General features: G+C 45.5%; 2 protein-coding genes and 1 long non-coding RNA gene across 6 annotated transcripts in view; 1 reads left to right on the top strand and 2 right to left on the bottom strand.

Moving 5' to 3' along the window:
- Positions 1-2,757, top strand: part of l(1)10Bb (BUD31-like protein) — a 125,930-nt gene extending 123,173 nt beyond the window's left edge. For all 3 annotated transcript variants that reach the window (XM_072289885.1, XM_072289886.1, XM_050176648.3), the window contains one exon: positions 2,626-2,757. In XM_072289885.1, coding sequence (XP_072145986.1) covers positions 2,626-2,676 — 51 coding nt within the window. In that variant the 3' untranslated portion in view covers positions 2,677-2,757. The remainder of the gene's footprint in view (positions 1-2,625) is intronic.
- Positions 1-15,008, bottom strand: part of LOC140219863 (uncharacterized) — a 478,555-nt gene that overhangs the window by 184,951 nt on the left and 278,596 nt on the right. The window lies entirely within an intron of this gene.
- Positions 6,825-11,333, bottom strand: lwr (ubiquitin conjugating enzyme lesswright). 2 transcript variants are annotated; one of them, XM_050176653.3, is made up of 6 exons: positions 11,152-11,333; positions 10,688-10,744; positions 10,519-10,594; positions 9,674-9,757; positions 8,834-9,096; positions 6,825-7,097 (listed from the first exon to the last, which is right to left on the bottom strand). In XM_050176653.3, exons 3-6 carry the CDS (start codon positions 10,582-10,584, stop codon positions 7,031-7,033), a joined length of 480 nt encoding a protein of 159 aa, XP_050032610.1. In that variant the 5' UTR covers positions 10,585-10,594; positions 10,688-10,744; positions 11,152-11,333; the 3' UTR covers positions 6,825-7,030. The 2 variants fall into 2 exon arrangements, with proteins under 2 accessions (XP_050032610.1, XP_050032608.1); XM_050176651.3 differs by lacking the exon at positions 10,688-10,744.

Here is a 15,008-nt window from a genome sequence, read left to right as displayed (position 1 = left end):
AACTTTGTCTGTTAGGCTTCAGACGGTCTTATGACTTTGCAAACTATTCATTATCGACAAAATATTCCATTATGAGTGCAACCATTTGTAATGATTATTCATGTGCATAAGGATTTATTGCCTGGCTACGTTTAAAAAACTATGATTGCTTGGAAACTTAGAAAAATATAAAGCGTAAAGCAAATTTTCTAAGACTATGACCAAACAGAAGCACACTAAAAGGTGACAGACGAGGCAAACTGATGCAGTTATGTGCCGCGTCATTCTGCCTGCTTCATATGTCTTTGTGTGCACTTTATATGAATTACTAATCACTAAGAGTCACCTCATACACAGTTAGATCCACATGAAGCCAACAGACAATGAGGCCAAGCGAAGCACTGGACAAATTAACTGGATACTTCTAATTGAAATGTACAAATAATGAGGAAAATAAAAATTAAAGTTGAGAAAAAGACGACTTGACCGCAGGTATGAACCAAACCCACAACTTTCGCATATAATTAATGGTGGCTACCCATCTGTCCACTTTGGGTCTTTGTGTATGTGTAATACGGCCTAGCCCTGGCAGTGTTAAGCATTGAGTTGGATAATTTTGGCTAGATTCTATTTCATCATCGGGAAACTAGAGCACTGGAACGATGAAACATGAAGGAAGTGGAAACATACAAGCTCTCACTCACGCAGCACCACTCGTGACCATGGCAGCAAACATTGTTTCAACCGCACGCTTTGCGTGGTACATGAACTTAAGAGCTGGCAAGTGGCCAATAAGCCATATGCTTTCTTTGACATCACACTTCTCTTTTCATGTTTGACGCTCCTTTCTTCACCGCCTTGTCCCATCGTTCGTTTCGGTTTCGGGCTCTTGTCATACGACAAGACTGCTGCAGGTAGCCGGCACCCTTCCTTGGTGCATAGACAAAGAACTTCATGAGACTTGACACAGGGCTAAGCCATGTTACGTTGTATTATGAATGTAATTCATGTATTATCAAAGAAACTGTAATGCACGTGCTAGTACACAAGCGAAAAATATGTACAATAAATATTTGACATGTGTGCCATAGTATTCCTGTAAAATTTCTTGAAAGAGCCTTAAAAAGTTCTGTCTTGGAAGTCTTCACGAACTCTGCATAACCACTTGTAAATAAATGTTGAAATGTATTAAGGCAAGCTAAGGCATTATGTACAGGGAACTTGGTCTCATGAGGATATTAAAGGGTCCCTGAAGTGGTTCGGACAAATTTTATAGATGCATAAGGTACAGCTACAGTAAAACATTCACTCCACTATTTAAGTGAAGTGTCTCATTAAGAGAGCTACGAATGATTACAAGTTACCCTCCTCCATAGACATGCTTTTTCTCCTCAGTTCTTTTGCTGAGTGATTGGGACTAGGTTCCCCCTTCACTGGCTCTGTGTCATGATGGGACATCGTGTCATCTACTTTTGGTTGTCTTGGAGCCAGCGCGTGAAGCCTCTCCAACCTCTCTGCCAGCTGCCTGACAGTTGATCCCAAGTGAGAGCTATCAAAGCAGTGTGCATCGCAAGCATTCTATTGCAGCACCGGGCGTGTTGGTAACCACAGGCGAGCTCGGTGTTTTGACGGATGGGCGGAGGTGTAAGCTAAAGCGTCTCCAGACTACTATTGCTGTGATGAAGGCGCTTTAGCGTAGACGTACATGAGCGGGATGATCGATCTGCACGGTCAAGCCACCTGGTGGCGCAGAGCTTAACCAGCCAAACAAAGAGCTAATATTGCCGTAACCAAGTGTAAAACATTTTAAACATATAGAAATATGTGTTCACAATTACGCTCTTGCCAAAAGTTTACACCAGTAGCAAAGTAGAATACACCTGGTTACTGCTATATATTAGTTCTGTGTTTCGTTGAGGTCTGTGCCACCAGGTGGCAGCACCGTGCAGACCGTTCACATTTGCGGCTCTGCTCATCCCATAAAACATCCAGGCTCAATGCGCTTGCATTTACCTGGATACCAGACACGCAAAACACTACTGTGGTATATAGTAATCCTTCAGTGTGAAGTGACGGCTGCAAATGCGTAGATGCTGGTGCCGATCGGATACCGACAACCAGCGCTGGAGCCACTCCGCTCACATGCAAGCAGACAACACTTGTTGTGTACCAGAAGTGCTTGAGTGTGGTGATACAGTGTCCTTGTGCATTCTCTTTCTGTTGCTTTGTTTTTATAGAAACAATTTAACTAATATGGCAACTATTACAAGCAACATTTGTTCTCCATAAAGCTGGGAAAAACCTATGATGAGCCCTGGGCAGCCAGTTGTATAGCTCGCCCTGCTGGCATCATATGGTCGCCTTGGTCACTTGGTCAGGGGCAGCTGAAAACTGGGGGAAGTGCCATGCTGCAATCGGTAGCAATTTACATTTTTAAAAGCTTGGAATAAATTGCACGCTTTATGCAGAGCGCTAAAATGTGTCGCTTAATGATCACAAGAGCCAAACCTAACAACTCAATAAATACGCTTGTGCAAAATCATCAAAATTGTTTCAGGGTATCTTTAAAAAGGGCTTGAAAGGCTCCTTTTGCATCATGCATAATTGAGAGCATTTTTAACAGGAATTTTTTCCAATTGCTTTCAGGGCAAGATAGTCGAGTGTGTCCACTGTGGCTGCCGAGGGTGCTCTGGATGAAGAATTTGTCTCATCGCTACCATTACCAGAAGTTGATATGCAGTGTTGCCTATAAAGCTGTCCCATTTCTACAACCACAAATTGTGTTTGCTGCCTTTTTGGCCAGCCTCGTAGGCTTTTCATATGGGCCAATACCTCTATGACATTTTTTGCATTCGACCTTCACTGGGACATGGCTGCAGAGTTTCAACAGCCTCGTCCTTGAAAACTGAATGGCAACAATAGGTTTGTTCAATTCACCTGCAAACTAGTTCAAGCAGTGCTGCGCTTCACCGTTCAGCAGTGCAAGCATGGTACCTTCTGCACAGTGCCGTTCGTTTCAAAAAGTGCACCTAAAGTTCATGGCCGTTATAAGATCGATAAGACGTATTGATGGGCTAGTTGGTTAATCATGATGGAATATGGCAGTGCACTTCAAAACAAGGACATAACACAGAGCGAACAAACACGAAGTGCTATACTGCTACTGTCGGAACAGTTGTAGTACAGCGCTCATGTTTGTTCACTGTGTTACGTCCTAGTTTTGAAGTGTGCTGCCATATTCCATTATACTAAGGTCCGTTTGATTTGCCTGCACCACTTTGAACCAGTTAACGGCAGTTCATAAGAAGTTCAGAAATTGTGCAGCCATTATGTTTTGTTTTGACTAATGTGCACAGTATGAGTAAGTTTTTGATGAGTCCTGAACTGCAGGTATAATGGCTTCAGAGGTGTGAATATATGGGCTTGCATCGACACAGCAGATGCACGTAAGCGGGTTTGGAACGGCGCTTTCACCCGTGTACTGTGTTGTGTGCTGCGCTGCTACTTCGCACCTGCTCCATGTTGGCACCGACAGTAGAGAGGATGCAGCAAAATGGTGAACCAGCCTTGCGCTTTTTGAAAAGAACAGTGTAGTTCAAAGGGTGCCATTGCTGCATCGGTGAAACGAAAGGCAGTGTGCAGCACCTCGTGAGCTGGTTCAGGTGGTGCAGGTGGATCAAACAAACTGCCAAATGTTTTTCACCGCTGATACTGACCGTGCCAATGTTGCGCAGTGATGAAGCAGCTGACAACACTCCAAGAAATGTGGCCATGGTGCTGAACCATTTACCAACAAAAATTGCAGCGTTAATTGGCAATGACAGCACCCATGGCCATGGCTGGTAGAGCTCTTGCTCCCTATTTAGTAGTTATACAATATGTAATTGAGATATGTAATGATTGAGAAGGTCTCTTTGGAACCTTGTGTAAGCGCCGTCGAATCCCGGTTCTGTGCCCTTTTGGCATTGTCTCTTTGCGGCATTCTTGGCGTTGCGATATGCATTGTCGGCTCTTGCTCACTGCTTATGTACCGCATTACGGGCATGCTCCTCTCGGGCCACTGGGTTGACATGACGTGGAGGTCTTTCTCCTGCTGCTGTTCTCACTGTCGCTCGTAGATACGCTGCTCTTCAGGCGTACGGGTCACCCGTGGTTTCCGATAGCAACGCTGAAGTGAAATGGTACCAAAAATTCTCCTTGGTCGCCTTATCAGGTGCACACTACGTCACACATTCACAGAGACACAGCTGTGACGGAGCACCATTTTAGACACTGGTGGCCATTAAACCGAGCTCCGACGCGAGCTGTGATATGCGTTTGCTTTTGTTGTTGGCTCTTTCACTCTCACTTTTTAGAGGAGAGTGACGGACGCCATAATATCCTGGATCCTAGCCATAGACAATAAAAAGCCACAGACCATCGTTTTCCTTGAGGTGCACCAGCTTTGAATCTGACAAAATAAAGGGGACGCATTCCCAACATTGCACAAGCTTGACATCCCCAGCAATGAATGCAGAAGCGCAAGAGCTGCACGCAGGAACTTTTCCATTAGTTTCGAGGGGGCCCTAGTGTCACACTGTGGCTGCACTTCTGAACTGGTGCTGCACGAGCTTTGAACTAAGCAGTGAACTTCTGAAAAAGGTGCAGATGTATATATGAACAAAGCAAATCTGTGCATTCAGAACCACCGGTTTTATAACGCACTGAACATTGTGCTACTGCACACTACCACTTGGTCCCAACAAATGACACCCGTGCAAGTCACTAGCATTCGCGATTGACCTTGGCAGCAAAGAGTTCATGCTGAAGTTTCAGTGGATTTCATCTGACTCTGGTATTGCTGGAAGTGAAGTTTGATATTGCTCGTCCATACGTAGCATGACCCCCTGCCAAATCTAAACGCCCTGAAAGAATAAGTGAATAAGTCGTGAAATTGGACACTCATGCTCTCTTTCGGCCACTTCGGATTCTGCCACATTCACCATGGGTAACCAAGCGGTTTCAAGTGGATGCTCTTCCCTATTGCATCGGATAAGGACAGGACCTGTCTATACGCAAGCATGATTATTTAAAATGGGGTGTATCAGTGCTCTGCTTTTTACTTCATGTAATGAGATGGGAGACAATGAATACTTCTTACACTCGTGGCCAAGCTATTGCGATGACAGGGAAGCTCTTGGATAACCTATAGAAGAAAGACCTCCTGCATGTGTGTTTTCAAAATAAGGATGGTAGGTTATTTTTTAAATTCGATTAACCATTAATCGTTCATTATTTTAGCCATTAATCAATAAATCGCTTTAGATGCAGGGTTTTTCATAAACTGAATCACAAATTTCGCTGGGCACTTTTAAAAAGTTGAGACACAGTTAGCTACTCATACTTTTGCGAGACCCTATTTTAATGTTTGAGAGGTGGAACCAAGCTTGAAATGCAAGTGTATAAACACTATACAGTTAAAGCTTGATATAACGATGTCAGTAAAATGTGCAATTTGCTTCGTTATATCAAAATTTTGTTGCATTGAAATTCGCCCTTTTATGCAAATAACTGCAGTTGCCAATCGATTTGTCTTGCACGGAAACTTCCGAAAGGGTCCCAAGAATTTCCCAATTATCGGGCAAACGAAAGAAAGCACATTCAAATGAGGAAACAATTCATTTCTATGAATTTGGGACTTCTATGAATTTGGGCGACGAATAATACAGAGCCAGCCACACTTTCGCGTGCTTGTGTTGTGTTGATCTTGTCCAGATGCTAAGCCAAACAGCAGTGCTTAGTGCTTGTGCATGGTCAAACTGCAGAGCTGAACTTATTGGAGGCCCAAGCTCTCGCAAGTTGGCCCCTTTGGGGTGCGATCTTGTACGCGTTCCAAAATCGAATGGAGGTGGTCCGTTCTTTGTCACGAAATGGGCGCTCCGTTCCGTTCGTCTAATAGCAGACGACACGGAATGATTGACAGTAGATATGTTTGTCACGGTTCAAATTAACCAATCGTGTGCGGCTCGGTGGAACGGACCGCCTCCGTTCTATCTTGGAACGCGTACAAGATCGCACCCTTGGTTTCCACGAACCTCGGGACCAGGTGTTCGCGCAGTGTCAATGAGCCACCAGAGACAAACGGTTTCTGCCAACTCTAAATACTGTTTTCCTGTGTGCGTAGCGCTAGGTAGCACCATTGTGCATGTGTGCAATGGTCGACACAGCCCTGTGGTTTGCTACGCTCGAACCCGCAGTGGTCAGAACTCCTGCGAGACTCTAGGACCCCTATAATGTGTTCTCTGCCACATAGTATGGCCTGCACAAGCATACCGGAGCTCGCACCCGTACCATATAGTACCAACACATGACAGCGGGAAACAGTGCAGTTTAGCCGACTTGACAGACCAGCTCGAACCGATTGAGCACGAAAGGCAGCTATCGACACCTAGGCCGCGGGAATTACCCACTGCAGAGTGTAGGAGCAACCCACTTGGTCACATTCCGTCCCGAATTACGTTTCTCTTTATGCACTCCCAAGTGGCACTGGTTAGCTGGATGTGTTCCAGGATGCGCAGACGGAGCAATTGCTAAATGCCAAACAGCTAAATGCACAGCCCAAAATTATTGAGTCTTACGAGTCACTTTTATGAAACGATTCCTCCTTGCTTCTTTCCTCCACTATATAACAAATCTTACCATAAGGACTGAATCGCAAAAGTTTGTTACAGAGGTGGTGCTTGGGAATATTGAATTATGTATCAAAGATGTTCTAGTGCCTATTCGCCACAACCGGGTTCGACTTTACCACCACGACCACCACCATATGTGGCACCTTGTTGAGTCAGGCACAACACACTACAATGTACAATGTGTTAAATTATTATAGTAAAAAAAATGACTTTATTTACAGTAACTTAAGATACAAAGAGCGCCAAATGATGCCAGTCAGAACCAGTGGCAAAGTCGGGTTGTGCAGGATGGCCCAATCGTGAAGCTCTCCGAGTGACAGCCAGTGGAATCAAGGCTGCTGCTGGGGTTGGGACAGCAAGGACAGTTTTTTTTTTCCCTTTCACTCTGACGATGCCATTTGTTTTGCTTGTGCTCTGATGCGCTTTTCGTACTCCAGGGCGTTTTGGCTGCAAGGAAATGTGAAGTGTTTAATGAATGCACGCCAAAGAAAACCTTTACACCTGTGACTCCAAGAAGCACCAACAGTTAGCTTAAACACTGAATAAAGGGACACTAAAGTCAAATATTGAGACAGCGGGCACTGTTAAATACCATTCCAGAAACTTTTGCAGTGCTTGTTTCGTGCCGAGCAAATACTTAGTTTAAAATAAATTTGCATATGAAGGGTCCGCATACCTTTAGTGCAATTCAAATAGCCTACCCCTGACGGGGAATGGAGATATTGTGTACGCCACCACCACCCTTTTCTGCTGTCGATGAGTAAAACAGTGCCCAACAGAGGGTGCTATGGTTTCTTTGTGCAAAATGCAAACACAGGGCCACGCAGAAACCAAGACTGAACATTCGATTTGCCACAGCAGCGGCTTTTGGTCAAGTGGTGTGGATTGATTGGGCATCCCGTAACATCACACGGACGTGGCATTCTCTACTATATACAGATTGTTTGAGCAAAACCAGCACAGCACTACACGATAATGGAACTACTGAAGCTCGAAAACTTAGATGACGCAGAGTCAAGCACAAACGAACACTTCTGACTGCTCATGTTGACAAAAGTAATGTCACTGCGTTCCGTTTTTAAAAATCGAATAGAACTGCCCAAGTAGAGTTTTCTTTCGTCCTTTCACACAATTAAATTATCGATTTATTACAAATGGTTGTCTTTGTAATAGTGACAGAATGATAATAAGTAATGTCTACGTCATCGGGCTAGTACTTGAATGCCCCGGGGAGTCTCAAATCGAGTCCTGCATTTAGCTAAAGTTCCGTTTATGTGATGCGTTAGATGTTCTCAAGCATTAATCTTCAACTTAAGCTTGATTCAATGTGCCTTTAGTGCCCCTTTAACCAAAATTTACAGTTGCGAGTGGCACCCTAGAATGTCATCACCGCAGTGTTTGTAGCGGTTCAATGTTAAGTTTGTTAATGAGCGCTGCAGTGACGACTGCTCATTGCACCTTTTTGACAATGTCTCGGACCTCAGATAGTGTTCACGTGAAACCAGTGCTTTGAGAGTGGGAATTAAAAGCATGGCAATTTGACAGTATGTGGTGTAGCCAAAATTTATTTAACAGACACTGCTTTAGCAAATTTTATCGGGAGCCTTATTATCAACAATTAATTACGAGCAAGCACTGTGTACCTCGTAGAATACCAATTATACATTGCTTGAGAACCGCCACAATCAATAGAGGTGGCAATGAAATCAGCTGGAAGCTTAATGGCCAACTTCAATAAAACTTTGGACCATGTGAAAAAGACCATAGTTTCAGTTAGTGTAGACACATCACGAAAAGCTCACAAGACAGTTTCCGACACCAAAACTTTTAACGCCGCGATTACTGCACGGCCGAAATCGTGTAGAAAACGAAATGCATGGCCTCAGAAATTGGGTGGCATCCATGGCTTACTGTGTCATGTCCACAAACCACCAGGTGTATGGATTGTCTCCCAAGGTGCTGTTTAAAGGCTGTTAGCAAGATTAGAGACAATAGCCATCCACAGCTTTGCCACAATTGCTTCAACAGCATATACAACTCAACCAAATTACCAAAGTAAAATTTAGTTGCAGGCGGCCCTGAATGTATGGAATGATTCACAAAAGTGATACTGCACAGGCAGGTGTCATGCCTGTGCAATGAAGAACCATACAGCAGTGGAAAGAATAAGTGGGAGTGCTCACCAGTAGATGGTGTATGCCTCTGCCTGCGCTGGGTCCTTGACGTTGGGCTCGTTGAGCAAGTCTTGAACACCCAACAAGATCTGCTTGATGGTGATGGCGGGTCTCCAGTCCTTCTCCTCGTCCAGCAACGACAGACACACCGTACCCGACGGGTACACGTTTGGGTGGAACAGAGGAGGCTCGAACTTGCACTTGGGTGGTGTTGAGGGATAGTCATCTTTAAAGACCATGCGCAGCTTGTAGAGGCCTCCTTCCCAGGGTGTCTGTATTGCAAGTGTACCATCCATAAATATGTCTACCGTGGAACGATTGATGCACCTCATGCGATTTGCACAAAGCAGCGATTATAGCAAAGGAGTGTGCCAGTAATGCAATTAAAAGTTGCCGCAGAAGAAGTGCCCTCGCAACATAAATAGAACAGGTTTTGTTTATTATGTGTACAGCAGAATCAATACAGGCAAATCTTTCACACATTATTACAATTCGGAAATGAGACCAGGAAAATGCACCTTAATTTACAGGGTTGGCAATGTCCAATTACGGTTCACTTCCTCACTCGTCAGTCAAACAAGCCTAGTATACTAATTAAGCACGATGAAGCATGAAGAAGGTAGAGAAATGAACAAGATGAACTCTGGTGCTGTCCCTTTTTCTCATTCATGTGTTGCCTGTATCAAAATGTAGTTGTGGATTACCGACCAGTTTATCTCGCTTGCCTTAGCATCATCTTCATTGAATGATGTGCTACTGCAAAGGCTGGTCCCAACAATTGCAAGGCGTTGCACGTGACAAACTGCTGTTGCATAAGTGGCAAAAATGCACAAGGTCACTTATACTCACCCCCTGTTTTCCTGGGATGGCACACTCCCAGTTGAGCAGATTTAATGTTCCGTCCAAGTTCTTTGTCGGTCGGGCAACGAACCCCTGTGGAATGGGTAAAACCGAATGAAGTTACACGCCACGGATGCCTCTCAAACACAAATAATGAATGCACACATGCACCACTATTTGTGGACACTTGGAATGTCGACTGCTGACGCCCAAATAAACCAAGCTCTGTGTGCTCCGGTACACTCAAAAGCTTTTAAATTTCACGTTGACGCCGTTAAAGGGGCACCGGGCGCGTACTGGCTTGTCTGCGGCATATGGCTCGGCCTGCTCGGCACATCTTGCGAACGGTGGCAGTAGATCGCCATCGATATCGAGGTCGCCGTTCCGGCTAACCGCAAGCAGCGCAAACTTCACTCATAGGTGTTTCTAGAAAATTCTACACACACAGCAACGTTGGCGTGCATTGCTTACACACCGAGCTGTGCCCGTTTGAGCGAATGTGTGTTGCCTCAATCCTACAGACTACACCGGCTCTTCACACCATGATCTATGGGCCTTGACTCCGTGGTAGCGTGTAGGCTTTCTTCTTTTTTTTTGAACACTAGCGATCCTGCGCTCCACAAGCAAGGTCCGTGGCCACCTTGCCGACAACAGCTTGCCGGTAAAAACGACTGAGCGGTCAAATCGCACGAACTCGCTACCGTTCATACAACGAAATGCTGCGCTGTCCTTTTTTTACCGGCTCTATCTGCTGCAAGCTCCTCTTCTAAAGAAAGAAAGCGGAGTGATAAATAAAATGACGAAGTACGACCAATAGCGCAGGTCGGGGATGTAAAAATTATGAGTTTACTTACAAACGGGTGGTCTTTTCTCCACGCTTTCCGCTCTTCCGAGAGTCGGGCGATCGCAATTCCAGACATGGCAGTTCCCCTGCGAGTTATAAAGCACCGAAATAAGCGTACGACGTTGGAGGCACAGTCCGAAAAGCACGCAGCGGTACAAATAGCCAATTCGAGGGCTTACAAGCACGGCACACATGCCTCTTGAAGGTGTTCGCTCAACCTCGCAGGTCAGCGTCAACTAAAACGTTACAAATAACACAGCGATTAGACATGCATGGCGGTCAACTCGTGCAGGCGCCTCGGAAAAGACTTCCGATGGACGCGGCCGATTTCATCCGCCGCGCGCCCAACACTCCTAGCACTAATCTTAGGAGTTGCGTGTTCCCGATACCGAAACACTAGAGCAAGCTTGAAAGTTTTCTGGTTTTCAAACGAGCACGCGCTCAGCTGTCATACAAAAACCCATCCAATGCCTACAGAGACGCCGACGGTAACGCTAACCCTAGCCGCTGCCGCGAGAAGCGATGCAATTTACTGGCAAAATGCACACCAAGCAGCAGTACCATGACTGGAAGAAAAAGCTTGGTCAGTTTGAAATTGCCACGACAGTTTTTGAGTGCAGTACGAGAGCAATAAACTACGTACCTGGCCAGGAACACTTTCAGCTCACTTTGCGCCGAAAACCCTCCAGCTCGGATAGCCTGGAAGGTCAAAGAAAAAAGAATAAAAAAAAGAGACGTTCAACGGGCTCAACCACAACGCTGGCGGCGTCGACAGCGATAAAGATAGGTAATCGAGCCAAGCGAGCCACACATGAGGCAGGGCGAAAGTGGTAACAAAATAACGTTGCAAACGCTCGTAGCGCCGCAGCTAGGTGCAAAATGTGAGTCACGTGCGATCTACACAAACAGCCGCTGAGCGGAACTGCGATCAACAAAATGCGCAATATATATAAAAAACTACTTGCTATAAAAATATAATTTTGCGATTGAAAATTACATTATATAGTTGAGCTCCTTTTTTTTTTCTAGTAATAGACACTTGTATTTGGTCTCAAGCACAACCACTCGTGGCGCTGCGCGCGTAACACCTTCCAGAAGCGCTTGAATTTAAACTGAATGGAAGCATTATAGGTCATCAGTCGTCGAGATAAGCAAAAGACGTTCAGTTTATCGGTGAAAAAAAAAAAGTAGGGAAAAGATTGATGCGACCGGATCGGCTGCAGGCATACACTCTTAAACAAAATTACACCCTTTTGCCACACAACGATAATCGTCATCTGTCTTGTCCGTTCATTTCTTTAACGCGACGAGCCCGGTACTTTCCAGTAACGAACGGCATGCGCGTTATCAGCATGACATAGCATTCCCGATAGGAAAGTAGCGGGCGTGGAGTTTTCAAGAAAGGAAACGCAAGCAAGGCAGATGACGATTCACGCGACGGCCCAATCCGTCGCTCGAACCCGTCGCGCACAAAATCGCGCTCATGGGGTTTAGCCTTTATCGTTGTGTGGCAGAGATACACCCCAAAGGGTGTTAACTTTTCTTACACTCTTAAAACAGTTGCACCCTTTGGGGTGTATATTTGTCCCACAACAATAATCGTCATCTGCCTTCCTTGCGTTTCCTTTCTTGAAAACTCGGCGCTCGCTACTTTCCTGTCGAGAATGCTGCGTCACACTGATAACGCGCATGCCGTTCGTGACTGGGAAGTACCGGGCTCGCAGCGTTAAAGAAAGGAAACGCGGGCAAGACGGATGACGATTATCGTTGTGGGACAAGATACGCCCCAAAGGGTGTAAATTTTTATAAGAGTGTACACTCTTAAAACGGTTGCACTCTTTGGGGTGTATATTTGTCCCACAACAATAATCGTCACCTGCCCTGCTTGTGTTTCCTGTCCTGAAAACTCGGCGCTCGCTACTTTCCTTTCGAGAATGCTGCGTCACACTGACAACGCTCATGCCGTTCGTGACTGGGAAGTACCGTGCTCGCAGCGTTAAAGAAAGGAAACGCGGGCAAGACAGATGACGATTATCGTTGTGGGACAAGATAATCCCCAAAGGGTGTAATTTTGTTTTACACTCTTAAAAAATTTACACCCTTTGGGGCTTATCTTGTCCCACAACAATAATCGTCATCGGTCTTGCCCGCGTTTCCTTTCTTTAACGCTGCGAGCCCGGTACTTCCCTGTCAAGAACGGCAAGCGCGTTATCAGTGTGACGCAGCATTCTCGACAGGAAAGTAGCGAGCGCCGAGTTTTCAAGAAAGGAAACGCAAGCTAGGCAGATGACGATTATTGTTGTGGGACAAATATACACCCCAAAGGGTGCAACCGTTTTAAGAGTGTAGAGTGTAGGTATACCGGTACAATGTACACTCTAAGAACAGTTTACACCCTTTGGAGTGCCCCTTCTGCCACACAACGATAATCGTCATCTGCCTTGATGCGTTTCTTTTCTTTAACGCTGCGAGCCCGGTCATCATCATCAGCCTGTTTACGCCCACTGCAGGGCAAAGGCCTCTCCCATACTTCTCCAAGTATGGGAGAGTATGGTACTTTCCAGTAACGAACGGCATGCGCGTTATCATCATGATAGCATTTCCTGTTGGCAATGCTATCATGCTGATAACGCGCGTGGACGACGGCATCACGGCAGATGACGATTATCGTTGTGTGGCAGAAGGGGTACTCCAAAGGGTGTAAACTGTTCTTAGAGTGTAGATGGAGAAGCTTTTAGGAATAGACAGAGAGAAAAAAGAGGTCAAGGAGGTATACAGGGTGCTCTTTTATTTAGCTGCACCAAATTTTTTAAATATTGCCCACGGCAGATAGCATAATAGCCCTTTATAACCTTAATCTAACCTACTGTATTATATATAGCCGCTGAGTTCGCACGGCGTCCAGTTCTTCCTTAAGAAACCGCTGTTTTATGCATTGAAGTACGAAACTAACTGGAACACCAGTGCATTTTGACGGACACTTTGAAAATTAATATCTCGGAACTGGTGCTACCCAGAGAGTTCGTTCCAACTAAGTACGCCGTGCGAACTCAGCGGCTATAATTCTTGGACTGAAATATGCGGCGTAAGGTAATTAATTAAAAAGTTAATGAGCGTAATTACGTTAATTATTCAATCGGACGTAGGCTAGCTGTATACACTCTTAAGCAAAATTACACCATTTGGGTTGAATCTTGCCACACAACGATAATCGTCATCTGTCTTATCTGCATTTGCTTTCTTTAACGCTGCGAGCCCTATACTTCCAAGTCACGAACGGCATGCGCGCTATCAGCATGACACAGTGTTGTCGACAGGAAAGTAGCGAGCGCAGCGCTTTCAAGAAAGGAAACGCAAGCAACGCAATGACGATTATCGTTGTGTGGCAAGATACAACCCGAAGGGTGTGCATTTGTTTAAGAGTGGATGACCAAAGCATCGAATAAGAAGAAAGCACAGCCCGTCCCCGGTGTTGATAACAACACTTATTGACCCTTTTCGCGGAGCAGTTTGTTCTAGAGAAACGAGATGGCGCTTTCGGCGGCGCACCTCGCGTCGCCTCAGCGCACGAATACGAAGCCATTACCACATCCACCTTGCTTCTGTACGATCAGCTGTCTGAAATGCAACTGAGTTTTCGCTAACGCACTGTGCTCCAGTCATGCCGGAGTGAATCATGGGGATCGAAGACGCGTGCAATAGTTGGCTGCAAAAATAGTGATTGGCGTATTAAGGAACGGAATGAATTTGTGTAGCCAAGTTCGCGGACCGTTGCAGCAACTGTCTGCACGTGTTACCGGCACTTCGAGATGTACGGATTTTTTCGAGGATACAGATATTTGCCCATCCGCCAGCGTTGTATCGCTAACCTCCAGAGGAAGTGCTTCAACCCCGAAACGTCGGCAAGAGTGAGTACCGCTCGTCACAGGGAATGGCGCCACTTCCTGTCGTAGTACGTTTAACACACAGTATCTACACACATCTATACCCCAGCTGACACGGAATCCTAGACACACTCTATCGCGAACGTGTTAGTAAGTGGCTGGGGGCACACTTGACTATATACGAGAAGTGACGGACTACACCAACAGTGCACGTATGGTCGAAGCTGGATGTTTTGTGACGGTCCACAAGAGTAAACGAGTTACTAACGATAATACATCTTTGCTACAAGGTATTACAATGTACAAAACGGCTACGTTTCAAGCCTTGCGCGTAGCAAGAACAAATCTATCAGAACTGAGCTCCACCCGCGAGCGATTAGGTAGAAAAGAATGCGATAGTGACGCCACCTAGGAACTTTACTGAGTCAGAAACGTGACGAGCTACTGCTTCAAAGCATTTACCAAATTAAGAACGATAGAGCAAAACACACTAATCCTGATTCAATTCACGAGCGGAATATTTTGGATAGCTTGGAATGCACATTTAGCCTCGCTTTTAAAACACGCACCATACGCGCATGCTCGCGCCGCTTGGGCATAGCTGAATCAGCTTCCG

Source organism: Dermacentor andersoni, chromosome 8, assembly GCF_023375885.2.
Source record: "Dermacentor andersoni chromosome 8, qqDerAnde1_hic_scaffold, whole genome shotgun sequence".
Classification (NCBI taxonomy): domain Eukaryota; kingdom Metazoa; phylum Arthropoda; class Arachnida; order Ixodida; family Ixodidae; genus Dermacentor; species Dermacentor andersoni.
This window is presented reverse-complemented; position numbering and strand designations above follow the sequence as displayed.

Coding starts and splice junctions, on each gene's coding strand:
- lwr (XM_050176653.3), bottom strand. CDS start 10,584: ATGTCTGGAATTGCGATCGCCCGACTCTCGGAAGAGCGGAAAGCGTGG. Junction 9,758..10,518: donor GGAGAAAAGACCACCCGTTT/GTAAGTAAACTC, acceptor CCCATTCCACAG/GGGTTCGTTGCCCGACCGAC. Junction 9,097..9,673: donor CCATCCCAGGAAAACAGGGG/GTGAGTATAAGT, acceptor CTTGCAATACAG/ACACCCTGGGAAGGAGGCCT.